The 26,926-nt window shown below is 43.2% G+C and overlaps 2 protein-coding genes across 2 annotated transcripts; one reads left to right on the top strand and one right to left on the bottom strand.

Annotated features, from left to right (window-relative positions):
* The first annotated feature begins 237 nt into the window (after positions 1-237).
* Positions 238-12,741, top strand: desmb (desmin b). The gene is made up of 9 exons (XM_008294844.1): positions 238-815; positions 4,144-4,204; positions 5,019-5,114; positions 7,030-7,191; positions 8,808-8,933; positions 9,018-9,238; positions 10,744-10,787; positions 11,291-11,379; positions 12,591-12,741. Exons 1-9 carry the CDS (start codon positions 238-240, stop codon positions 12,630-12,632), a joined length of 1,419 nt encoding a protein of 472 aa, XP_008293066.1. The 3' UTR covers positions 12,633-12,741.
* Positions 12,742-13,799: 1,058 nt separating this feature from the next.
* Positions 13,800-19,484, bottom strand: tmem198ab (transmembrane protein 198ab). The gene is made up of 4 exons (XM_008294843.1): positions 19,328-19,484; positions 17,734-18,315; positions 17,069-17,271; positions 13,800-16,194 (listed from the first exon to the last, which is right to left on the bottom strand). The coding sequence occupies exons 1-4, from the start codon at positions 19,482-19,484 to the stop codon at positions 16,042-16,044; spliced, it is 1,095 nt and encodes a 364-aa protein (XP_008293065.1). The 3' UTR covers positions 13,800-16,041.
* Between the last annotated feature and the right edge of the window lie 7,442 nt (positions 19,485-26,926).

Genomic DNA, 26,926 nt, shown 5'->3' with positions numbered 1-26,926 from the left:
TCATGTGAAAGGAGTTAGGAAGGAGGTTTGATAAAGTGGAGAAAGAGAGAAGAACCAGAGAGCAGAAGGTATGAGAACGTGGGAGGCCAACAGGGAGCAGCAGCTCCAGAGGGCAGTTCTCAGGGAGGAGGGCCCAGACCTGAGGGTGGGGGTAACTACAAATAGCTGGGGGCAGCAGGTTCTTCCTCAGTGCTCGTGTGTGCTGCAGCCCTCACCAGGCTCTCCGATCCCTCCAACATGACCTCCTACAGCTCCTCCGCCCAAACCGCCTCCTCCTACCGCCGCACCTTCGGCCACGGCGCCTACGCCTCGCCCTCCCTCAACCGCTCCGTGCTGGGCCACGGCGGCGGCGGCGGCGGCGGCCACGTCGCCTCCAGGGTCTACGAGGTGACCCGGAGCAGCTCCACGCCCGCCTACCGGGTCTCCTCCAGCTACTATGGCCGGCCGGTGACGAGCTCGCGGGCCTCCGTCGGGCGCTCCTACGCCGGCATGGGCGAGACGCTGGACTTCAGCCTGGCGGACGCCCTCAACCAGGAGTTCCTGACCACGCGGACCAACGAGAAGGCCGAGCTGCAGCACCTGAACGACCGCTTCGCCAGCTACATCGAGAAGGTCCGCTTCCTGGAGCAGCAGAACCAGGCGCTGGTGGTGGAGGTGGAGCGCCTGCGGGGCCGCGAGCCCACGCGCATCGCCGACCTGTACGAGGAGGAGATGAGCGAGCTGAGGAGGCAGGTGGAGATCCTGACCAATCAGAGGTCGCGCATAGAGGTGGAGCGCGACAACCTGGTGGACGACCTGGACAAGATCAAACTCAGGTGGGCGGAGCTACGACGGCAGCGTGGTTCTTTAAGAGGAGATTTTAGGTTGGAGGAAGGTTAGATTTAGGTTGTGAGAAAGTTCTAGTTACGTTTTCTTTTAGTAAAACCTCTAAAGACACCAAAAACCATTAAGTTCTGCAAAGTTGTCGGAACGATCGCAGCGGGAAGTTTTAAATAATAATGTTTTCAAAACGTTTTCTTGATGTTGCGTTGAGAATGTTCCTGCTCTGTTACTAGAACATCAGATTGTAGGAATATGATCTAGAAACACCTTCTGCCTCCTGAAGATATTCTTTCTTTTGTCATCATAATCCGACAACATCCTCCAAACACATTCGGAACGTTTAAACGCTCCCTCATGGTTCACTTTAACCACACAGACGTCTAAAATGATAAATATCCTTAATTCCTGAGAACTTGTCGGTGCCGTTACCTGAAGCTGTTTGCTTCCTACAAACACAATCTCACGTTTGCATGTGTTCCAGCAGTTGTTTGTTTGTGTTTATTTCCTCCTCTCTTGTTTGTTTACCTCTGTGGGACTGAGCGATGACGTGTAGCTGCGTGAAATCAGTTTTATTTGATCAAAACGATGATAAAAACTTTAACCTTTGAAGAAACAGCGGACAATAAATAGAGTGTGTGTGTGGGCAGAAATGAGAAGGTGGGAGTTAAATTCAAACTAGAAACGGTGATTAAGTGAAGCGTGTTAATATCCCGCCGACCACATGAGGAGGAGGAGGATGGACGGAGGCTGCTGGAGCCCAGGGAGGCGTCAGCTCGTGTTTGTTGTAGTTACAGGAAGTATTTTTAAACCCCGACGGTTTTCACAAACGTTTCTGCGTGTGTTCGGTTTCGCAGACTGACGACGGAGGCAGTGAACGGTGCTTTTTGTTTAGAATATTCTATATTTACAATTAATATGATAATATATCACGATTCCTGATGTAAAAAGATGTCAGAGAAGATTGTGGATGAGTCAGTGTCGATGCCGTGGGAGGAGGTTTTATCTAACCAGGCTGAGCTTTAGCTGCTGGTGGGTGAATGACACTTAGCGTCTAACAGAGTGTTTCTGGTAGGAGGCGAATAAAACTATTAGAAAATAATGAAATAATGCAGCGGGACCAGAGGATCATAGAAAGTCCTGGATATATGAAAAAAAAAAAGGCTTAAATCAAAGGATAAGGCATAGAATTAATGATAATAATAATAATAATAAGAATAAACATCAAAATTAATATTTCAGTGAGTATGTTGGCTAAAAAAAAAAAGTAAAGTAAAAAAAAAATAATCTAAAAACATTAATGACAAAAAACAGTGAAACTGGGAACAAATATATATTTTTTTGTTCTTTGCCAAACTGATATTAAAGTTCTAAAACTACATTTTTATGCACTTTAAGGATGTTTATTGACTATTTATTGACTGACTTTGCACAAAACGTAAATGTAATCCGAGCAGCCAAGAGGACTGTGTTTAAGAATTAGCAGCATTAGCTAACAAAAGATGCTCTTATTTTAGTTTCTTAAAGATTAATAAATGCATCTAGTAACTGAATCACTCGAAATATGTCACCTAAAGTAGCTTAATATAGAAATATCACATATTTGTCAGTAAAGTTGAAGGCGCTAGAAAGGGCCGTTACTGCTAGTCCACTAAGCTAGGCTAATTAGCTTGTAGCACCACTCGCTAACTAGTAACTAGTGCTACTTTTCCCATCGTTATGATTAGATTCAGCTGAATTATTTTAGTGATATGACACACTCGGATGCTGATTTTTGTTTTAAATAATAAAACTGGGGAAAAAATTGGCACATTAGCTCAAACTAGCGCTAGCTCACCGGCTAGCTCTAGCTAGCCAGAGTGCAGCGGCTGCTGATTGGTTTGTATTTTTACTTTATTTCCACAAAAACCCCACATTTCTACAAAAACACAATGTTTAGCCCTTGTGGTAACAATACATGTCAAAAATTCTGTTTTAGTTTTGTATTTTAGATTTGTAGGAACGTACTTCTAAAGCTAGTTAGCATGCTATCTAAAGTCAGAGTTCTAATCTGTAGGCCTATTATAGTATAAATTATGCAAACTTTTACTTTTAATATTGTCATGTTTTTCTGAAAATTATGATAATGACATACTTTTAAAATTACTTTTTGCTACCGCTAGCCTAGCCATTCCTGCAAGATGATCAAATTAATGCACCGAAACAAACGTGAACGCAGATTTTCTCCTATAATATCTTGCATGGTGCAAAACAACGACTTAAAAGTTAATTTATAGCACAGATAGAAAAGGAATAATGGAAGCATGTTGCTGCAAATCAAAAGGACAAAGACCGAAATGCAAAGATTTAAAATAGGCTGATAATTATGAAGCCATTCAGCAAAGCTCCAGCAGATATAAATACGCCAACACGCCACAGCTTATATTTAGACCCGACAATGATGCTCAGGTTGAAACAGCCGCATGACAAAGCTCCTGTTTCTGCATTAACTAGAGATGTGACACATTTCTAAGCTTCCTTTTCCTGATTTGAAAGATTCTCCTGCAGCATGAGGATGATGAATTAACCGACGTGTTGCCGCCCGACTCTGACCAAAGTTAGTCGTCATCTCGCACCGTGTTTACGCCGCCGTCTTCTATAAAAGGAGAGGAAAGAGCTCGGACATATCTGAGGGATCTGCGGCGATCTGTCCTTTCTCCGTTTACATTTGAAGTGCCAGTTTTGTAAAGATTCAGAGAGAAGACGGCGCTACCGCAAAGTAAACATCAAACAGCGGCGGGAAGGAGCTCCAGAGCGCCCTCACTCAGCTGGAGGACGTCCTGCTCAGTCTGTCCTCAGAGCATTTTGATTTAAAGACGCTTTTGTGCCTCGTTAAAAACAGAAATGTCACCTGTTTATTGTGTTTCAGTTCAGATCATTTATGTTCTAAACTAGCCTGAATCAGTGAAGCGTGATCAGAACCAGTGAGCTCAGTGGATTTACATTTAAATAAAGTGCATTGTTTAGGTTGTTTCTTGTGTTATATTTGAATTGAGTTGCTTCCTGTGTGGACACCAGCATTTACACTTTCTTTAATTTAAATTATAGTCTGTATCGTATAAATGTCGCTCTTATGATTTATCAGCAGTTTATGAGGTAGAAATGTGTTTTTAAGAGCTTCTTTTTTGACATTAAATGCTCATTTAAACAAAAAAAAAGTCACCTTTTGCTCTTTAAACCATTCAGTTGAAGCGTAGTTATGAGTTTGTTGCTTGGTAATGAATTGAAAGAGCTGCTTAAAGCTTAAGTTTAATGATACGTTTTCTTTGTGTCGCCGTTTTCCAGACTCCAGGAGGAGATTCTCCAAAAAGAGGACGCAGAGAACAACCTGGCTGCTTTCAGAGCCGTAAGTCCTGCACGAAGCCCTCCTGATCTGTGATCGGTAGAGCACATTAAAAACATTATTTAAACTCATATTAAAGGAGGACATCTGCACAAACTTCACTGGAATGAAAAGATGCAGCACCTTCACTCAACGTCATGCAGCAAAAAGCCGATTAATGAGGCTGCTGCTTCAGCAAACGAAGGCAAAAATCAGAATATATTCAATAATTTGTTTGTGAAATGTAATAAAAGGGAGAGAAACCTCTTTTTAAAATAACATTCTACAGACAGAAAGATGAAAAAGGGGCCAATTTACTTACAGTAGTGTTATTTTGGATGTTACTAAAAGTCAGTAGTTGGGGTTAAATTGCATTTTTATACAAACTTATTCGTGCCAAAGTCAAACTGATGGTAAGCTTTGGGATTTAGGAGTGAAATTAATGCACGCACACGTAAAATATTTCACTTTATGAGCAACGATTTGTCCTGATGAAGGTCTAAATATGTGTTTAAGTCGCAGGATTGTAAGAACAAAGTTATTTAAAGTCTACTTTTGTGATTGTTGGACATTAATCCTTCATATATATGTGTGTGTGTGTGTGTGTGTGTGTGTGTGTGTGTGTGCAGGAGGTAAATTGGTTTTATTTCTTCTACAGCCGACTCATTTCAAGTGATGCATCTTCAAGTTAAAGTCTTTTTTTTGCTTGTTTCCAGGTCTGATCGTTTATAGTCGTCATTATATCGGCTCACTGTTGGAATATTCTGAGTTATTTCCAGTAGACCAGGTTCGTTCCTCCAGAAGCAGAACTCTAACCCTCCCTGTGGAACCTCTGCAGGACGTGGACGCTGCCACTCTGGCCCGTCTGGACCTGGAGAGACGCATCGAGACGCTGCAGGAGGAGATCGCCTTCCTGAAGAAGATCCACGAAGAGGTTTCCTCCTTTCTCACCACCTCTCACTGCATCCGTCAGCGCTTTAGCAGCTTCTGCCTCGAACAGACGTCACAGAGAAACACAGAAACAGGCTCATGTCGGTGCACAGGTTGACAAAGTGTTCAATTACTGAGGCAATGGGAAGGAAATGAGTCACAAATCGTGACTTTAACAAACAATTTAGGAGTCAAAGAGGCTTCAGTAAAAACGCTTAAAGAACAAACAGGCGTCCCAAGATTAGGGATGAACCTGTGATGCGTTGCAGTCGCTCAGCATCTGTCGTGACATCTGACGTGTACAGTTTCACCCACAAAGCCTGCACGCCGGCAGCAAATCTCCCGCAGCAGATGCACGACTAAAATGACTCTGCAGCGGCGGTAGAGGCCGTCGCTCAGCAGCACAGGCCTGGTTCTGTGTTTCCAGCCCGGAGGGTTTGAAATGTGACGAGACGAGTCTGCAGCCAGAAGGATGCGTTCAGAGAGCAGCAGTCAGGCTTTGAGCTGCAAAATGCAAAAGAAAAAACAGTCAGAAACGATTCCTTCAAGCATCATTGGCTGCGTTCTGTTTAGCTTTTGCTGCTGATGTGAAGCTGCACAACGTAGTTTATGACACATGTGGCTTCAGCTGTTAGAGAAAGTTTTCTGTTGTTTCTTGGACAGAAGTTTAAAAAAAGGAGGCGTTGATATGGAATTTAAATATTTATCAGTTTCCATCCGAGTTAACTCATCATGAACAAATTCATATTCTGTACATTTCCCATTTACAGCATATCCAGGATTCATTATGTCCCATATTTGTTTATTCTCATCACATTTCAGAGGCATTTGAAGCCATTTTTGAGTTTTGTTTGGCAACAACAAGCAGCAACTAAAATGTTTTTTCTGATTTGTTCATTCAGATGTTTTTCATAAAATCTCAAATTTATGATTTCACGATCTTGGAAAATATTTTTATTCGTTTATTTTTAAATCTGGGAGTTTCTTCACCACTTCAAAGTCACAGAATATTTTTTTCTTGCACATTTACAAATTTTATTTTAAGAAAAAAATCTTGTAAACTATTTTTTTTTTCATAAATTAATACTTTAATCTTCCAAAAGTTTTTTTTCTGATAAATTTTAGAGTTTTTTGCACATTTTACAGTTTTAATCTGTGCTTTAATCAAAAAACAATCTCAGTTTATTTTATTTTTTGTAGACATTTATGAATTTTAACAGTAAAATATTTTTTTTCCCTCTTTAATCTCTAAAAGTTTAATCTCTTCTTCTGGTAAATCCACAGTTTTAATCTCAGAGAAATCAAAGTTTTTCTTGTTGTGAACTCGTGTCTTTAATATTCAACATTTTTTCTCATGAATCAGTTTTTTTTTGTCTCATAAATTAGTTTTTTATTGTAAATTTACCACTTTAATATCAGAGAGTTTTTGTCAATTTCATTTTTTTTCATGAAATCGTCCCTTTTCTTTTCCAGCCTACAACAGCTGCACACTCACGACATTTTTGTGCTGCAAGAACAGACGCACACAAAGTGAATATATATGCAAAACAACAAAAACAGTTAATTTCTTCATTATGTTGATTAATTCAGAGGCAATCACGTGTTCTCTGAAATGTGTCTTCTGTTGCAGTTTGGTTCATTTAGATGCAGAATTTCAGCGTTAAAGTCTGAAATGTGACCGACGCAGACGTTTAGCAGGTCATCGTGGTCGTTCCCTCATGGTTTCATGTTGGTTTCCAGGGTTTTATGGTGGACATGTGCACACAGACAGACAGACCGACACAAAGCTAATCCCTTTAATCTCGTCTGTACTCTGCAGACAAATGCACATAAATCCAGCCGCCATTCTGCACAAACACACACAGCTCCAGCTGCTCACCTCCTTCCTCCTCCTCTTCCTCCTCCTCGTCCTCCTGCAGGAGATCCGTGAGCTGCAGACCCAGATGCAGGAGACCCAGGTCCAGATCCAGATGGACATGTCCAAGCCGGACCTGACGGCGGCGCTGCGGGACATCAGAGCTCAGTACGAAGGAATCGCCGCCAAGAACATCGCCGAGGCTGAGGACTGGTACAAGTCCAAGGTCAGAGACAGATGTTCTCAGTGTGCTGCAGCTGCCGGGTCGTTTCACTGATCCGTTTCTGTTTTTAATAAGAATCTGGGCCTGAAGGTTTCCCCATCCAACCCTAAAACCACGGAAATAACAGTCCTGAATGCCAGTAAAAGCTTAAAATTAACTAAAAATATTGAAAAACTATTGATTAAAACAGTGAAATACCAAATGAAAGTTATGTGCTGGAAGCTAACGGTGAAGTTTAAACAATTCTTCAGTCCATCAAACAACTACAAGAGGCGCTAAATAGATATAAAACAGCCACAAGGAGATGAATAATGACCCAGAACACACACAAAGTAACAACTAAAGACACGCAAAACTAGGACGAGGCAGAAAACGAGTCCAAGAAAGGAAAAAAACTACACAGAAAATAAGCGACCACAAGTCGACCCCAGGAGATGCAAAATGACTCATGAGACACATACCAATCATAAAGAGGCAAAAAAAAACTACCACAAAGGAGTGAAAATCCACATAAAACGTATGTAACAGACACAAAACAGTCAGAGCTCGATGCAAAACAACCATAAAGTGCAAAAACCAACCACGAAGAGGCAGAAAGTGACCATGAGACACGACAAAAAATAATAAGACACAAAACAACCTCAAGGAGACGCAAAATGACTCAAGAGACACAAAACAGTCACAAAGAGGCGAAAAATGACACCAAGACGTGAAAAACGACATAAAACAGAAACAAAATGATCCCAAATAGACGCAAAATGATGTAAAAGACACAAAACAATCACAACTAAGTGCAAAACAAACATAAAGAGGCAAAAAATGAAAGAAAAAAAAAGCTAAATTACAACGATAAAGACACAAAACAACTCCAAGCAAATCCAACATGACTCAGGAGACACACAACGAGATGCAAAACAACCATGACGTGCAAAAAACTATTGATAAGGACCAAGAGGTACAAAAAAAGACCCTAGACACCCAAGACTACACAGAAGAAGAACAAAACGACCACAAACAACCTGAAGGAGGAACAAAACAGCTGAAAAGACACAGAAAAGAATCCTAAAAATACACAAAAACAACCTTAAATGGGTTCAAAATGGCACCAAGGCACAAAAATATACACATAAGAGAAATAAAATGACAGAAAACAACATCACGGAGACGCAAAATGGCTGAAAAGATGCACAGAACTATCATAAAGAGACGCAAAACAACCAGACAGGTGCAAATGTTAAGAAAAATGACCCTGAAGTCATGAAAAAACTACACAAAACAGACACAGAACAAACCGAAGGAGATGAAACTGATTCAGAAGGAAAAGAAAAACAATTAGAAGAGATGCAAAACTAAACAACCCCACAGAGACACACAACACAATCATGAAGGAGCTAAAACTGGCCCTGAAGTCATGAAGAAGGTCGTAGAAGAGACAGAACATGACGAAAACAATCACAGAGAGAAAAAACAAACACATGAACATCTCCACAGAGCAGAGTCAGAGTGACACCAAACATCTCCACAGAACGGTGAGAAACCGAACCGTGTGTCTGGACTTCCAGCTCCTCGATGCCAGAGGCCTTCGTGGTGATGCTAACATGTGACCTTTGCTGCTGCAGGTGTCCGACCTGAACCAGGCGGTGAGCAAGAACAACGAGGCTCTGAAACAGGCCCGGCAGGAGACCATGGAGTTCCGGCACCAGATCCAGGCCTACACCTGTGAGATCGACTCGCTCAAAGGCACCGTACGTCTCCCACTCGGACCCGTTTGAGCCTCACTGTCCCCTCAGAGTCCAGGTTCTCAGATCTTGAACGGTTTCTTCCCCCAGAACGAGTCCCTGATGAGGCAGATGCGGGACATGGAGGACCGGCACGGCCGCGAGGCCGGCGGCTTCCAGGACACCATCGCCCGGCTGGAGGCCGAGATCTCCAACATGAAGGACGAGATGGCGCGCCACCTCCGCGAGTACCAGGACCTGCTCAACGTCAAGATGGCGCTGGACGTGGAGATCGCCACCTACAGGAAGCTGCTGGAAGGGGAGGAGAGCAGGTGGGTGTTCAAATACAGAATTTAAAGATCCGAAACCAAACAACAAGCTGACTGGATTAACCAATCAGCCGCTAGCGACCCCTACTGGACAGTCAATTAACCAATCAGTGGGAAAGTCTGGGTTTAATAAATATTCATGTCACCACCCAGTTAATTAAAAATGTCTGAATGACCTGGAGCCCAATTAAAACGATCTGCCGGCCGCTACCGTCAGCCTTTACTGTCAAACACTTGATCTGTTTGACGTAATATAAGAATTATTTTGTCAACGTAACCCTCACAGGTGCTTTTAAAATCCTGGCCGTCTGGGCGTCTTAACTGGGAAACAACGATTAATATTTTTATTCCGTCTATCAAACAACTACGAGAGACACAAAATGACGACGCAAAGAGGCCAAAACAGCCATAAAATACGAATATGAGCACAAAGAGGCAAAAAATGACACAAAGACATGAGAATGATCACAAACAAATGTAACACAACCCAAACAGGATGCAAAACGACTTCAGAGACACAAAAAACAGTCATAAAGATGCAAAAAACGATCATAAAGATGCAAAAAACAATCACAAAGAGGTGAAAAATGACCACAAGACATTAAAAAACTACATAAATGTATGTAAAAGACACAAAACAATCATAGCTGGAAGCAAAACCAACCATGAAGAGGCAGAAAGTGACCATTAGACACGAAAAATATGTTTTAAAAAAGCTAAATTAGTACAATAAGACATGTGAGATGCAAAATGACTCAAGAGACACAAAACAATCATAAAGAGGCAAAAAATGACACCAAGACATGAAAAACGACATGAAACAGAAACAAAATGATCCCAAAACAACCCAAAGGAGACGCAAAATGATGTAAAAGACACAAAACTATCACAGCCAAATGCAAAACGAACATAAAGAGGCAAAAAGTGAAAGAAAAAAAGCTAAATTAGCAGAATAAGACATTAAACAAGCTGTAGGAGATGCAAAAATGACTCAAGAGACACAAAACAGTCATAAAGAGGCAAAAAAATACCTCCAGACATGAAAAACTACATAAAACTGAAGTGAAATGATCACAAATGGGCGTAAAACGACCCAAAGGAGACGCAAAATCCTCTAAAAGACACAAAACAGTCACAAAGAGACGCAAAACCAACCATGAAGAGGCAAAAAAAATAAAAATAAAGTGCAAAAACCACCATGAGGAGGCAGAAAGTGACCCCTGGAAGACACGAAACACAGAAATAACAGAAGAAACGTAGCAGGACTGGAAACTTCAACAAGCTGAGGAGGTTCAAACGTCTGCAGAGTCGATGGAAATAAAACCAAAATATGCAACAATATCTGCACTCAAATGAACTAAAACGAAGGAAATAAGAGGATTGTTCTGAATAATATGAACTTTTTTCTTGTAAAAACTGAAGGTTCGAGTTAATTTACGGCCTTTAGAGGCTGAAGCAGCGATGAGGGATTGTTCCTACTCTGACGTTTTCCTCTCGTCGTTGTGCAGGATCGCCTTGCCTGTGCAGACCTACTCCACGCTGAGCTTCAGAGGTACGAACTCATCTGCTGTTCCCTGAACGCACCACTGGAGGGCGCACACTCTTCAGGCCCGAGTCGGAGCAGAACTAACTCCTGTTTCCTGTTGACAGTTTTACATCACGAGTCAGAATTACAAGTCAAAATGTCTTTAAACACAACTCAGATCTGATTTAACACCAAAGTGGATGAAATGTGAAATCTGTCATTTTGTTTAAGCTGCAAATCTCGGCTCCTCTTCGTCACTTTTAGCAAACACTTTGATCATCATTTATTTTATTAGTTCTGCTGCTTTCACTTTAACTCACCTGCTCAGTTCTTCAATCAGTCGTCTGAATATGAGTTTAAATACATTCAAATCAACTCAAAGACTTAAATGTCACCAGTTTTACCATCTGAACGGAGCTCCTGGATCACATTAACGCAACGACGTGCATCTTTTTTTGCTTTTTTTGGGCCAGAATTTGCTTTTGCATCGTTACAAACAGCGACTTTGTTTGAATGTTTTGTCTGACCAGAGACGAGTCCTGAACACCAGCAGCGCTCCTCCGAGATGCACTCCAAGAAAACCGTCCTCATCAAGACCATCGAGACCCGCGACGGAGAGGTAAGGCGGGCGCCGTCCAACATTTTAGCTGTTTTTGGACTTCACCTGAACAGGTCGGTAGAATATGAGAGCGTCTCTGCAGCTTCGCAAAGGAAATATTCACATTTCTAGGCTTTAAGAAGACAAACAATCCAGTCTGAGGCACCTTTAAACTGGATTCTAGCACAGATTTTGCAGCAGCTGTTGAGGTTTTATCGCAGACTGATGGAACGTTTCAGCCACTTTCACTTATTGATCCGTTTAACCGGCGTCACTTCTGGACCCAAACTAATGGCCCCCACATCGATCAGTGATCAGGAGGTCGGTGTTGAGTTTGACTTCGTTCTGCTCCAAATAACCAGGTTCACCTCGTTATCAGCAGCCTGACGTGACCTGTTTCTGTTCTGGTTAAAAACGGTTTTGCGACCTGGAGACGTTTCGTCGCCGGGGAGCGACTGTGGCGACGCATGCAGCGACTAGTCGAGCCAAACAAACACCCTTCAGTGGAAACGGCTTCGCGGGAAAACAGGCGTCACGGGCGTGTCGGGGCAAGCGTCGCCTCCGATCTCAAAATCAAAGTGTTTCAGCCTGTTTTCGGCGCCGGCTTTTCTCACGGGGTCACGTTCTGGGGACATTCCTGAACGTTTTCTAGTCGAGACCAGGCGGATTTAAAAAGGAAATACGAGCGTTTCTGTTTAAATTCGCAGAGAATTAAGCTCATAAATGGAAAAGACTGATGACATCGCTGATATCTTAGACTTAATTTATCTCTATATGAGCAAATCTGTGGTTAAAAATGATTATACGTGATAATAAAGTGATCTTTAAAGACTTCAGACATCGATGAGCTGATAAATGGTGCATTTCAAACAAAACAAATTCTATTCTGCATCTTAAATAAAGTACAAATGATGCTTAAAAATGTTCCTGCCACTTCCTCCCCAACACCTGATCTGTTTCCTTGTGCATTGTGGGTATTTTGTTTTTGATCATATGCAGAATAAAACCCGCCACCAGCTCAAAACGCACTCAGAGCTACACACAAAGACTATTTTCGTACAGATTTTTTGCATTAAACAACCGTTATGTCTACAAAATGAGAGTAAATCGTTGTTTCGTTTCATCAGGATGAAGCTCGATGACTTTCCTGTTGGTCAAATGATCCGTTTCATTCGACTTGATGCTGATATATTTGCTTTTTCTAAACCTAATCCTGACTTTCTTGCCTTCAGGTTGTCAGCGAGTCGACGCAGCACCAGCAGGACATCATGTAAAGAAGAAGGCAGGAAACCAACACACTGCTGTCCGTCCATGATTCTGGACAGACGAAGAAAATAAATACTAAGCAAATAAAAACTAAGCAGAAAGACTTTACAACCTTCATGTTGGCCTGTACTGTTCTTGTTTGAAAGTACGTGAGCTGAAATCATCTCTGCTGACTTTAGATATCCACGCTGTTGTTTCTGCCTTCAACGTGCACCTAAAGACAGAAATAATCAACCGCAGCGGCGTCCACAGCAAGCCACGTGTCTAGATTACAGCTTTTTGCAGTGTATCACCAACGTACTCCATTTCTTTTGGCACCTAAAAGGGTAAAAGCACTTCAAGCATCCTCTTGAATAAGATGCACACGCTTAGCGCTCTAATTTAAGCCATTTCTCTGCAGCCAAACACTGATTAATTTTCACCACTCGGACTTGAAACATGAAAGCGCAGCGGCGTGGATTCTTCTGGTTTTCTAGGTTGTTTGCGCTGAAGGAGAGATAAAGAGGCGGAGATGGAGGAGGAGATTAAAAGGTGTCTGGAGATGAAACGAAGGATAAGACTTGGGGGGGGGAGGATGTGTGAGGCTGGAAATACGAAGAAACAGAGCAGAGGACGGGGCTGTCAGCAGGAAACGTAATCCGCTGTGACTTTCAAACATTATTGGCTAATAAAGGCAAAGTGGATTTCATGCATCTCAGCTGGTTGATGTCTTCATGTCCTTGCTCCGAAAGACGACTCGCACACACAGACTGCGTACAGGCCCGTAGGAACACATGCTTTAATAATTATAGTCGTAGTTCAGTTGTTTTTTTTAAAAGCATGGAGTTTTCTGGCCTACAGCGGTGACATTGCACTCTCCTTTACAGAACGGCTCAGGAAATAAATAAATCAGCAAATAAATACATCCCACCGGAAAAAGAATTAAATTAGAGTACTAAGAAAAGAAAACGAAGAAATGGTAAAAAAAAAAAAGAAAGAAAGTTAGTAAGTGCTGTGTTTTATGTACAAAGTTCACATCGATGCACATGGAGGGATGGGAGGGTGTTGGGCGGGTCGGAGGACTGGGTTCATGCATTTCGGCTTCTCACCGACAGGTAAAAACGTAGCGTAAACCCCCCCCGCCCTCCCCACACGTCGGCTTGCTTTCCCTTTAAAAAGGTAAAGACGCTAACAAAGTATTCACATTTTCACTGTTGACAAAAAAACAAACGTCCCAGATAAAGAAAAGTCAATGCACATGATGGAAGGAGTTGGTCTAAGTACAAGTTGTTATGGCCACGAGTCCACTTTGTTCATTCACACTCCAGCCTGTTTACACCGGCACCTCGCTGTAGTCCGTTCAAAAGGCTTTCTCACATTTCTCAGACGATTTTTTGGCTTTTAAAAAAAAACGGTCCAGGAAGCGGTTTCTTTGCAGCTAAAGACAATGATTGAAAAACTGAAACGCAGCCTAAAACTGTGAATTTAGATGAAATTAGCAGCCTGAAGCACAAATGCAACTGATTACCGACTTCCACTGGCTTAAATTTTCCATTTCAGTTCAAACACACAACTTCCAACAACAGAGCACATGGTTTCTAAAAGAGGATAGAAATGTTTTGGGTCATGTTTGCAGAAAAAGCTTCTCACGTTGGTTTCAAAAGGAGCCATCGCACAGATAAGCTCAACTTGGAAAGTAAAGGCTAGCTAGCTAGGCTAATTAGCTGGCTAGCTTTTTAACAGAAACGTCCATTTCTGTTAAAAAATAACAACAGTGCACGTGGTTTTAATAAGAAGATGTTTTTGGTCAAAAAACGTTATTTTTTTGTGTTTTTTTTAGCTTTGAGAAGGAGCCATCGTGCGGCTAAGCTCGAGCTTGGCTAACTAGCGGGCTAGCAGCAAGGTAGCCAACTCTAAACCCCTCATTTGCTAAAATAACAACAGTGCACATGGTTTTAATAAGAAGATGTTTTTGGTCATATTTGCGGAAAAAATCTTTATTCTTTTAGTTTAACGTTTTAGCTTTTAGAAGGAGCCATCATGCAGCTAAGCTCGAGCTTGGCTAACTCGTCGGCTAGCAGCAAGTTAGCCAACTTCAAGCCGCTCGTTTGTGTTGCTGTTGTCGGACTTGTGGAAACTCGGTCTTTTGTTCGTCTCGCATCAAAAAAAAATACGAGGGAGTGAGCTATTAGCATTAGCATTAGCATCATCAAGCATCAAAAATCTTGTTTGGGAGTTATCATCTACAGATTTTAAGTCATAACAAACCCCACAAACGTATACACCTGGATTTCATAGCAAAGTTTAACTCCAGTATGACCTCAGATTTAGAAGTTTAACACCCTCGCCGATGGTCTACAAATCTTTCAGCTGCTCTGATTCGCATTTCAAGCCGTCTCCTGGAGATTGTTTTTCACAGCAGTGATTAAAATGTCCAGCACAGTTTCTCAAACATCCCCCTACATATGTCTGGGGCGAGCTCTCCCGAGGTGCCAGTGTAAACAAGACCTCCTCAGCTGAAAGCAAATCCTCCTCACATATCCAGGCATCTGTGAAGACAACAAGCCGACTCCAGAAACGTTATACCCTGCTCGCTGTAGCTCCGCGGCTACATCCCTCCTCTCCCCTGAAGAATCCTCACATTTAATGCAAAAACAAGCCACTGATGGGGAACCTGCCAGTAACCCCCCTCCTGTCGCTGCGCTGCACAGTCCGAGGAGGGGCAAGGCACCCGTTTAAACAGATCCCCGGGCCTTCAGAGAGCAGTCTGACGCTTGAAGTAGTGTATTGTCCAGCACCAAGGGTGACAAAGGGTTTCCCCCTCTTTAAAAACGACATTAATTGTAGTCCAGATGGCACAGAAAGCAAATAAAGGATCCCGGTTTGCATTGAAGGGCCTTTACCTCCCTTCGTAGATGACTTCTAAAGAGGCCTACAGGCTGAGGAACTAGTTGCTTCTGCAGCATCGGTTGAGGAACGGTGGTAGAAACAGCAGAGTTGTGTTTTGAAGCCTGTGTCAGAACCTGAGGCGGGTTTGCAGTCTGATCCCTGATCTGTTTTAGCGCACAGGTCGGGTCCGGCAGGCTGCTTCGGGTTTTCGAACGGACCCCTTAAGATTGTAGCTGCAGTGTGTGTTTGTGTTAAGTGCATGCATGCATTTAGTGCATTTGGATCTACTGACAGACAGTGAAATAGAGGTCAATCGAACCTCTGCACCACACTGATGGCTCCAGGAGATTTATGGTCCAACATTTAATTAGTAAAGGGCTATTTTCTATCCTCGTAGGTGTGTGGCTAAACCCAGAATCTTTGCATTTGAACCCAGTGGTGGTTTGTCCCGGCACAGGCGTGGTTACACCCAGGTGGGGTAGTGATTGCAGAGTCACGTATCTCCCTGGTGCAGTGGTGTGTTCAGGCCTCCGGGAGGTGGCGGAGGTGTCAGACCCGTAGTGAAGGTCCTGCAGCTCCAGTGAGGGGCGTCGTGGATCCGCAGTCGTAGCCCATCTCCACCACGGCATGGGAGCCTCCGACCAGCCGGCCCGGGAAGGGCTGGGCCTGCACCTGCCGGTCCCGAAAACTCTGGATGTAGCTCTGGAAAAAAAAATGGTTCAAGAGAAAGTATGGAGTTAAACATGAACTCACATACAGTAAAACTTTAAAAGACTGGTTTCCTCCTGACTGCAAGATTTGAATTTTTCATTTAGCAGCAATTTAACATTCTTAATAATTCAGAAGAGAGATGAGAGGAAACTGTGGTGGTTTGTGATTGTTCACCATTTCTGGTTTTTACATGGTTTTAGGAGGAAATGCCACAGATCGCCTCCTAAATATATTTATCTGATATCAGAGCCAACAGAAAATGGAACAATAATCTCAGTCTTATGTCTGCCTTACATTAAAGAAATAAGGAAGTGAGCTATTAGCATTATCAGCATCGTCAAACACCAAAAATCCTGTTCGGTAATTCCATTTCCAGCTGGCTAGCTCTCAATCGGAAAGCAGCAGCCTGTTAGCCTAGCGTGCTAGCATCCTCACCGATTCAAAATACTCCTCATTTACTGTTGTCCAGCGCCTGCAAACTCAGTCCAACATAAAAAAAAAGAAGAAGGTGTTAGCTATTAGCATTAGCATTGTCACGCGGTCCTGTTTTCTAATTTCGCTCATTCTAAGTCCACAAGTCACAACAAACCCCACAGATGTCTATATCAAGAATAATATAAATATAACCAGAGTTTGACTTTAAATTTTGAAAATCTGCTGGAAGATGGTAGAAACATCTTTTAGCTTAGATTAGCAGTGAAAGTGAAAGTTCCAGATATCTTCCTTCGTATGTCTGGGGTGAGCTTCCACGACGTACCAGCGTAAACAGAGCTTTCTCCTTGTCAAGTGAAAGCAAATCATATTTAGCTGAACTAACAAAAATTGGAACAAAAACCAGTCCGACAACACTGCTGAGGCTCCTCACCGGCGAGAGGACGTCGGTGTCGTAGCGGCGGATGGGGTTGGGTTTGCGGCGGTAGGCCTGCTCGGCGTGGAGCTGCTTGGCCTGGTGGTGATGGTGGGAGGTGGAGCCGTGCTGCTGCTTCTTCTTCTTCTTGTTGCGGTAGCGGTCGTCCCGCTGGCGAATCCGCATCACCTGCATCCTCCTCTGCTGCCGGCTGATGATCACTGTGGAGGACGGAGGAAGGTTGGTGAGGAGAACATCTGACAGACTGATGCCTTACTACAGCTGTGGCTCTCAAAGTACTCCTTAATTACTGAAAATACCATCTAATGATGACCAAGAATGGGTCATCTTTATACAAACTCAAGAGGACCCATGAAGGTGCCTTGAGGAACTCCTGAAACTACACTTTTCTGAGGACAGTCTTCAGGAGACATTTATCCAGTACCTAAGGTGGAAGATTCAGAGTTAAAGAGCCCAAAGTGACACAGTGACAGAATTCATCCAGCAGATTTTAACTTCATCAGTAATTGGGAGGCGACTCCACCTCTGAAGCTGGTTTCTACACAGTCCGCTGACTGTCCCTGAACACACCATGATGCTGAGCACACACAGCTATTTGATTTTACATTCAGTCAAACCAGTGACCCGCACCACAGACGAGCATCCCAGCCAGTTTTCCTCACCCTTGGTGTGGGAGTATCCCTCAGCGGTCACCTTCCACTGGACCATGACGCCCAGCAGGGTGAGGGCGGGCCACACCCCGAGCACCACCCACGTCAGCCAGCACACCGGCTTCCCGGACTCGGCTTTTATCCGCTCGTACATGTAGAACACGAGGGCGAAGAGCTCTATGAAGTAGTCCAGCGCCACCGTGATGACCGCCGCGCCGAACACCGCCGTGGACAGCGTGGTAAAGAGCCGCTGCCACTGCAGGGTGAGCACGGCGAACAGCATGCCCAGGCCAAGCAGCACGCCCAGGGGCACCCAGACGGAGCGCGGGGGGCTGTCGGACAGCTCCTCCATGCCCACCAGGGTGGCCACGGCCACCAGCAGGCCCAGCAGCAGGCCCACCATGAAGAGGCCCACGCTGCGAACCAGCATGGTGACCAGGCCGCAGAGCGTCCCGATGCCCAGGCCGATGCCCACTGAGGCCTCCACGCTCAGCTGGGTGTCCAGCACGCGCTCCTTGTAGCAGAGCATGAAGATGACGACGGAGCCGAACATGAGGCCCGTCAGGAACATCACCGCCTTGAAGCAGCGATATCCTGAAAGAAGAGCAGGAAACATGAACATCAACAGGCACAAACCAGTCACATGGGAGGAAACTTTATTGATCCCCAAATGGAAATTCTTCTGCCACATATTGCTCAGACAGAAAAATAATAATGATGACGCAAGAAACGCAGGTATGACGGAGCATTAGGGCCACATTAAGAAAAACATTCTTCCACAGACTTTGAGAATAAAATAGTAACTCTATGAGAACAAAGCTGTAATTTTACCAGAATAAAATCGGAACTATATGAGCATGAGGTTGTAACTTTACGAGAATAACGTTGTAATGAATAAAGTCAGAATTTTACAAGAACAAAGCTGTAATATTGCAAGAATAAAGTTTTAATATTACGAGAATAAAGTTTTAATATTACGAGAATAAAGTCGTAATGTTTAAACCAGTTGTTTTAGAGGAAAGTTGTCAAATGAGGGCTGAGGAGCATTTTGTGAAGGTGTACTTCAGCATCGGTTTCACCACGGCCCTCATTTGAACAACTTTCTTCTTCTAAAACAACTGGTTTGATGAAAGTACGATGCAGGACTGAAACCAAACAAGCTGAACTAAGGCTAGAATGGAGCAAAAAGTGATGCTGGCACCATATGACACCTCGTAGCGCTTCACACAGCGAGGCGAAGACCTTATGAATTAAAAAAGACAAAAAACAAACAGAGCAGCCAACAAGCCGAAGCTGTCTTTGGACTCCCTAAGAGCCAGCAGTTGGCAGACGGTGGGAAGGAACCGAAAAAAACGCTTCAACGGGAAGGAAAAATAAAAAAACCTCCAACAGAACCAGGCTCAGGGACGGCGGCCATCTGGGGATGAGATGATGTCACACACGATAACGGGAAAAATGAAATGAGATGTTCTATTGGACCTGAAAAGTGAAATAAATGCGACGCATGTTATAATCACTGTTTGGATTCAAGAGTCCGATGTCGAGCTGTGGACAAAGACAAAAAACCGCCCGGTACCAGAACCAGTTCTCACAGAGTCCAACTCACCAAAGAAGCAGTAGATGATGCCGAAGAGGCAGCACATGGAGCAGACGACGGAGGGAACCACCTTGTAGCGGCCGGCCGAGTCCTGGCAGCCGTCCAGCCACTCGGGGCCCAGCTCCTGGTCCGGGTGGGCCAGCAGGGTCTCCAGGGTGGTCGTCATGGCCAACGGGGCAGGAGGAGAGTCGGCCGAGGAGCGACGGAGGAGGAGGAGGAGGACGGGCGATCAGGTGGGAGGCGAGGGACCGGGCCGGTTATGGAGCGCTGCCCAGGTGCATGGCTTCACCTGAGAGAGGAGGAACCGGGTCAGTCATCAACAACGTAGACGAGGATGTGATTTAACGAGCACTCAGCGAGGCAGCGCTTCGTCCTCGTGGGCCACAAAACTCAGCCAGCTTTGATTGTTTTTATTGATTTGTGACTATTTTTGGAGCTAATTTAATTTGTTGATTTCTCTATTTGGTCACGTATTTATTTAGATTCACTGCTGCATTACTTCATCTTTCTTTCTTCAGTTTAAAGAGATGATGTGTTTATCTTGTTTATTGCGTGCATCGTTAATAATCCCTGTGTGTTGGAGTCCTTCGTTTGCAGCATGAAGGTTGTTGTTTATGGCTTTTTTAAATTCCTTTCATCTGTAAAGCACTTTGTGTGTCATCTGTATGAAAACTGCTTTTTAAATCGTCTGATCCGGTTACATCTAAATGCCTTTGAACGACAAATACATTCACCACAGTTAAAGTTTGCTCGTTATAAACTACAACACATTTAATTAAGTAGATTTTTATCTGAAACATGGAGATAAAAACAGATCAACTCCTGTGTTCACTAACAAACCAGCAGAACATGCATTGAAGTGAACACATGGCGTCTCTGCATGTTGGATTTCAGCAGAACCACCACAAACCGACTCATCTGAACCAAACGATTTGTAAAAACGCAGCCGAAGCTGATGTGATTTTAAAAAAATCAAAGCCTGAACAACCACCTGCCCGATGTGACGGCGTCGCTGCCGGCTGACTGAGCAGCTCTGATGGAACAGACTCTGCTCTGTGCGCACACACAGCTTGGCTTCACCCTCCACGGCGGAAGCTCAGGACCAGAATAGATCCGATCGCAGCGGGCGCTGGAGCGACGGCAGCCTCTCGTCAGCGTTTGATCACGAGGCGAGCAGCGCCGCCCTCCAGGTCGATCCGGCACAGACACGAGCTCCGAGTCATCCGGGCTCGTGTGAGGTCAGAAGATGAGTTCAGATGGACGTGGTGAAGCTGCTGCCGTGTCCTCGAGTTCCCCCGTCTGGACCAGAACTCTGTGTCGGGGCTTCTCCTGCCCTCCACCACGCTCATCTGGTCTGTGTGGTTGTTTCTGGGGCTTTTCTAACGGCACACTACAGCAGGGTTTGGGACAGTTTTGACCTCATGTCATTTTATCTTTTGTGGCACTTCTGACAGCATTATGTGTCGTTTATGTCATTTTCACGTTTTACTACATTTTTGACGTTGTACGATTCAATAACATCTTTTTTGGGGGGAAATCTTTGATGTTTTTTTTGTATTTTTTTGTACATTTTTGGCAACACAGTTCTATTGTTTTTTTTTTTTTTTGGTCCTTTTTGCCGTTTTTGTTGCATTTTGACGTCATACGATTCTATGATTTTTTTTGGGAGACGACTTCTTACATTTTTGGCATCATATGATCACACAGTGTTTTTGTGTCACATTTGACAACATATAACATAACATGTGACACAATAATATGTGTTTTTGTCATTTTTCTGGCATTTTTGACGTCATATGATTCTATAACTTTCTTGGGGGGCAATTTTTCTAAACATTTTTTTGGCACTTTTGACAACTTACGACTTACGTTTTTGTTTTTTTGTTGTTTTTTTTTTACATTGACAACATAACCATGTGGTGTTTTTGATGTTTTTGTGACATTTTTGACAACATATGATTCTATGGCGTTTATTTTTTGGTCCTTTTTGCTGTTTTTTTGTTGTTTTTGTCATTTGTTAAGTTTTTGACATATTTGACATATTTCTGGCATTTTTTTGGGACATTTTTGACGACATATGATTCTATTAAGTTTTTTGTGGTCAATTTTTTTCTTCTTTTTTTGGCATTTTTGGCAACGCACAATTCTATGGTGTTTTTTTTTTTTGGTCCTTTTTGCTGTTTTTGTGGCATTTTGATTTTATACAATTCAAAAACCTATTTTTTGACATTTTTCTGGCATTTTTGACGTCATACGATTCTATAACTTTCTTGGGGGGCAATTTTTTTGTACATTTTTTTTGGCACTTTTGACAACGACTTACATTTTTGTTTTTTTGTTTTTTTTTACGTTGACAACATAATCATGTGGTGTTTTGACGTTTTTGTGGCATTCTGACGTCACATGATTCTATGACTTTATTTGGGGGAGACAACTTTTTACATTTTCGTGGCACTTTTGGCATCATACGATCACACAGTGTTTTTGTGTCATATTTGACAACATATAATTATATCGTGTTTTTGTCATTTGTTAAATTTTTGTGACCTTTTCGGCATCGTACAGCATTTTTGACTTATTTGACATTTTTCTGGCGTTCTTGATGATATACGAGTTTTGTTGTGGTCAATTTTTTCGGTTTTTGTGGCAGTTTTGGTAACACACAATTCTATGGTGGTGTTTTTTGTTTTTTTTGTCCTTTCTGCCGTTTTTGTGTCATTTTGACTTCATACAGTTCTGCAGCGTTTTTGACATTTTAAAAGTTTTTGTGTCATTTTTGACGTCATACGATTCAAAAACCTGTTTTTGGGCTGTTTTTGACGCTTTTGTGGCATTTTCGAGGTCGTACGATTCAATAACCTGTTTTTGGGCTGTTTTTGACGCTTTTGTGGCATTTTTGACGTCGTATGATTCAGTAATGTTTCTTGGGGGCAATATTTGACATTTTTGTGACATTCTTGTCGACATACGATTCTATGGGGTTTTTTTAATTTGTCAGTTTGGATGTTTTTGTGGTATTTTTGTGATATTTTTGTGGTCATACACTTCCATGGCGTCTTTCTCATTTCTGATGACGTTTGATTCTATCATGCGTCCGGGACATTCTCTGTTTCTTTTGTCTCGCTGTGGTTCATGACGTTCTCATCTTGCACGTCTCTCTCTGGCTGCTGAGCTGAAGCCTCCTGCAGGTATCTGAGCATCCATACTTCAGTCTCGTACCTTTAACCTTTAACAGCTTCTCCGGTTTCCCTCCTTTTTGTTTCCCCTCCTGCAGCCTCATCTGTATTCCAGGAGAGGCCTTTGTTTAAAGCACTCGATAAATAAATCCGCCTTGACTTTCTCCGTCTCTGCGCCGCCCTTAATTGTTCACTTCGGTGCAGTTGAGCGTCTGCCGGCGAGCGCCTGTCAGCTGACTTCCTGCTGGATCTCACCTTGTCTTTCACCTCGCCGCCTTCATTATTCAGACGGCTCTTTGTCCTCGCCGTCTTCTTCCACGGTCCGCTCAACCTTTCCTTCCCGCTGAGAACAAAAGGCTCTGCTGTACGTAGCGACACGTCCCAAAGTCTTCGTCTACAAACTTGCACATTCTGACAACAGGACGTGTGTTGATGTCAGACTGTACGAGTGATGCATTGAGAGTGCAGACGAGGACAAAACCACAGCAGAGAGCAGCGCTGCCGACTGTCTTCAGCCTCCTTCACCTCCTTCCCACGCCTCCCCTCTCCTCCCCCTCCGGCTGTTTTCGTTCCCTCCATCTCGGGGTGAGTTCAGTCCGACTGCACAAGGTTTCTGGGTCAGAGGTGCTTATGCAACTCCTGTCTCGGGAACTTTACTCTAATATTCATGCGCTGCCTCCTCGACTTTCCTGCCTCTTCCTTTGTTTCCTTCTCGGTTACAACCTGCCGTCACCGCCCTCCCTGTTTCTAACTCACTTCTTCTGTTTGTTCCCACGACACTCACGAACATCACAGCGTTCTAATAATGTTATCAAGACAACGTTTTCTCATCCGTGTTGTTGTTGTTGTGACATTTTTGATGACATGATTCCATCACGTTTTTGACATTTTTTTAAAAACATTTTTGACTCCGTGCTATATGATACTCTGACATGTTTGTGTCGATTTTTACATTTTTGTAACATTTTGTAACATTCTTTACGTTTCTGTAACATTTTTGTAACATTCTTTATGTTTTTGTGACATTTTTGATGACATACAATTCGACATTTTTGTGCAATTTACATTTTTTCTTTATTGAATTATTTTGGACACCATATCACACTATAATAAGACTTTCTGTGTCATTCTTGATAACATACATTTTGAACATTTTTGTACTACTGTGACCACGTGTGATTCCGCACATTTTTTAAAATTGTTGTTATGTTTTTGTGACATTTTTGATGACGTGATTCCATCACATTTTTGACATTTTTTAGAAACATTTTTGACGCCGTGCTATATGATACTCTGACATGTTTGTGTCGATTTTTATGGTTTTTGTAACATTGTTGTAACATTCTTTGTGTTTTTGTAACATTTTTGTAACGTTCTTTGTTTTTGTAACTTTTTTTAAACATTCTTTATGTTTTTGTTACATTTTTGTGCAATTTACATTTTTTCTTTATTGAATTATTTTTGACACCATATCACACTATAATAAGACTTTTTGTGTCATTTTTGATAACATACAATTTGAACATTTTTGTACTACTGTGACCACGTATGATTCCGCACATTTTTTAAAATTGTTTTTATGTTTTTGTGAAATTTTTACGACATACGATGTTACGTTTCTGCCCCGTCTTTAAAGACATACAAGACTGGCATTGTTCTGTCATTTTAACGTTTTTGTGGCTTTTTAAAAAACATTTTTATTTTTTACATTTTTGATACTTTTTGACAACATACAATTCGACAACCTCTTTGTGCAATTTTTATTATTTTTTAAATTTTTTAAAAATTTTTACAACTTTGACGCCATACCATACTAAGACTATATTTATGACATTTTTTGTCAACATGTGATTCTACTTTTTTGTGACATCTTTGAAGACAAACGATATTCTGGCATTTTTGTCATATTTTGTCTTTGTCGATTTTTCATGACATATGACTCGATGACTGTACCATCAGCATCTTCTGTCGTCTGCATACCTCGGTTGGTTTTTGAGCTACCGTTGCCTTCCCGTCATTTCCAGCCCGTCTGGCCATTTCCTCTTTGTCGCACAGTTTTATGCAAACCCCAGGGTTGGTTGAACATCCCAGCAGATCAGCAGTTTCTGAGCCCGTCTGGCAACAACAAGCATTCAAAGTCACTGAAACCAGCGTTGTTTTCCATTCTGATGCTCATTTCCAACGTTAACATGTCACTGAGTTGCTGCCATCTGATTGGTTTATCAGAGGTTTGCATTAATGAGCAGTTGAACAGGATTATCTAATGAAGTGAGCGGATGTGTTGAGCAACAAAAAGGCCTGATGCTACATTAGATTCCTGCTCGTGTGCCTCCAAAGCCAGCAGAGCTACCGGCTGTCAGACGCAGCAGGTGAATGTGAACATGTCGTTCATGTCACTTTCCTGCAGGGAAGGTGGTTTAAAAAAAGGATGCAGCTGTGAGCCGCCGTCGACCTCGAGCCCACCGGACGAAGCTCTGGACACAAACGAACTGCCTCCCATGACAGACGCAGAATTTTAATTGAAAGCATTTATATTCAAGCTGATTTATGCCCAAAACATGCACCAGGAGTCGAGCGTCTCCTGTCGACATCAGTCTAAACTCTGATGCAGCAGCGTTCTGGGCTCAGGAGAGACATTAAACCAGACGTGTGTTGTTTTCTAGGAACAATATCTGAGACATAAACAACTTCCACCTGACCGACAGCAACAGACGAGCAGATCATCTGAGCCGTACCATGATGAATGAACACGTCACGGACAACATTCACATCCCCGCTTCTCATCCAAACATGTCGTCCTAATAATCATCTTTTGCTCGGAGGGATTAGCGGGTCGCGACCAACTGACCCTGCAGCGTTTCATGTGTGCGTGGACGCATTAAGCCATTTTGTGCTGCGGATAAAAATAAAAAAAAAAGTGCAGTTTGCAGAAGGATCATCCCCTGGAAAGATAAATAAATAACTGGGAGGAAATAAATGACAGAGGAGTTTCTTCTCCTTCTGCTGCTGCAGCAACAACAACAACAACACCGTTCTTTCTCCTCCGCCTCCCGCCCCGCTTCCTGTCTGTTGCCGTGGCGACGGCGGGATGCTGACAGACAGCCCGGCAGGTCGATCCCGGTCCGAGAGACCCCGACCAATGGGGGGGCGGCTTAAAACGCCATAGCAACAGCGCGAGAGCCAATCAGCGGCGCCGTCTGTTCCCTGTGCTCGTCAGAGGGTGTCCTCGTCTTGCTCCCCTTGTGAGGACACGCTGGTGTTCGCTGAAACACTCCGACTTCGATCTGAGGACAAAAATCTGAGTCTGCACAGATTTTAAGGACAAGACCTCAGATTTCAGGTCATGATAAATCATCTCTCTCACAGTTTCCACCGTCCAGGCGTCACACCGCGTGATTTCTCACCCACAAAACGAAGCGCTTGCTAATTACAACCCATCATTCAACCGCTGTTTGAGCACCTAATTGCCTCATTGTGCACCGAACAAGAGTTTCCCTGCTGCACGCTGCCGTCGGACACTCGGACAGGGCTGGAAGGGTTTTTTTTTTGTCGTTTCATTACGCAGATTTAATAGTTTTTCAATAATTAACCTGTAAAATACAAATCAAAGGCAGTCGGAGCTGCTTGTGTGAGACGTCAGCGTGACGTTAACGTGTAAATAAACAGTTTTCTGCCACCTTCACTGCCCCAAACAACTAAAGTAAAAGTCTGGTTCATGCAGCGTCAGTTCCTCCTCATTTCATTTCTGCAGACTTGACACTCAGAGTTTGGCACTCATTTTAAACAGTAATGAACTATTTTGCACATTTAAAACGTCTGTGCCGTATTATCACTTCTTTACTTTCTACTCCTGGAAGAATCTCATGTTGTTGTTTTCCACCTCCAGAGGAATCTGTACGATGTGAACATGCACATGTGGAAAAATCAATCCTCATTGATCACTTCTGATGACTTTTAACCCCTTCACTGCACATGTCTGCACCGTGGGATGAATGAAGCGGCCCGACACGTGTTGGTGACCTTCTTCTTCTGAACACATCTGAAGCTGCTGGTTGCTGGACAGCCTGTAGGAGAATCATCCACACGTCTCCGACTCTGCTGCACGTGTGATTAATCGGGTTTAATCAGAAAAGCTCCGTGACACCAGAAGTCGTAATATCAGAACGCCCGACGAGTTCCAGCAGCCACGAGGGCGTTAGATGGTGACTAACCAACAGAAATCACAAAAAAACAAACGTGACATAGTCGGAGCACGACACCAAGAACTGATGGTTATGACGCATGTGAACAGGTCACACGATGACGAGTCGCCTTCAGCTCTTCAAATGGATCTACCAACTTAATGACCAGTAATCCTCATTTAACGGCTTAACCAACCAGCTCCACCTTTACTTTACTCCATAAACTTCTCTGGATCTCCGCCGTTCGGTCA

Source organism: Stegastes partitus, unplaced genomic scaffold, assembly GCF_000690725.1.
Source record: "Stegastes partitus isolate 25-593 unplaced genomic scaffold, Stegastes_partitus-1.0.2 Scaffold1000, whole genome shotgun sequence".
NCBI classification, from domain to species: Eukaryota; Metazoa; Chordata; class Actinopteri; family Pomacentridae; genus Stegastes; species Stegastes partitus.
This window is presented reverse-complemented; position numbering and strand designations above follow the sequence as displayed.

Coding starts and splice junctions, on each gene's coding strand:
- desmb (XM_008294844.1), top strand. CDS start 238: ATGACCTCCTACAGCTCCTCCGCCCAAACCGCCTCCTCCTACCGCCGC. Junction 9,239..10,743: donor CTGGAAGGGGAGGAGAGCAG/GTGGGTGTTCAA, acceptor GTCGTTGTGCAG/GATCGCCTTGCCTGTGCAGA. Junction 11,380..12,590: donor TCGAGACCCGCGACGGAGAG/GTAAGGCGGGCG, acceptor TCTTGCCTTCAG/GTTGTCAGCGAGTCGACGCA.
- tmem198ab (XM_008294843.1), bottom strand. CDS start 19,484: ATGACGACCACCCTGGAGACCCTGCTGGCCCACCCGGACCAGGAGCTG. Junction 17,272..17,733: donor GGGATACTCCCACACCAAGG/GTGAGGAAAACT, acceptor CGTCCTCCACAG/TGATCATCAGCCGGCAGCAG. Junction 16,195..17,068: donor ACACCGACGTCCTCTCGCCG/GTGAGGAGCCTC, acceptor TTTTTTTTCCAG/AGCTACATCCAGAGTTTTCG.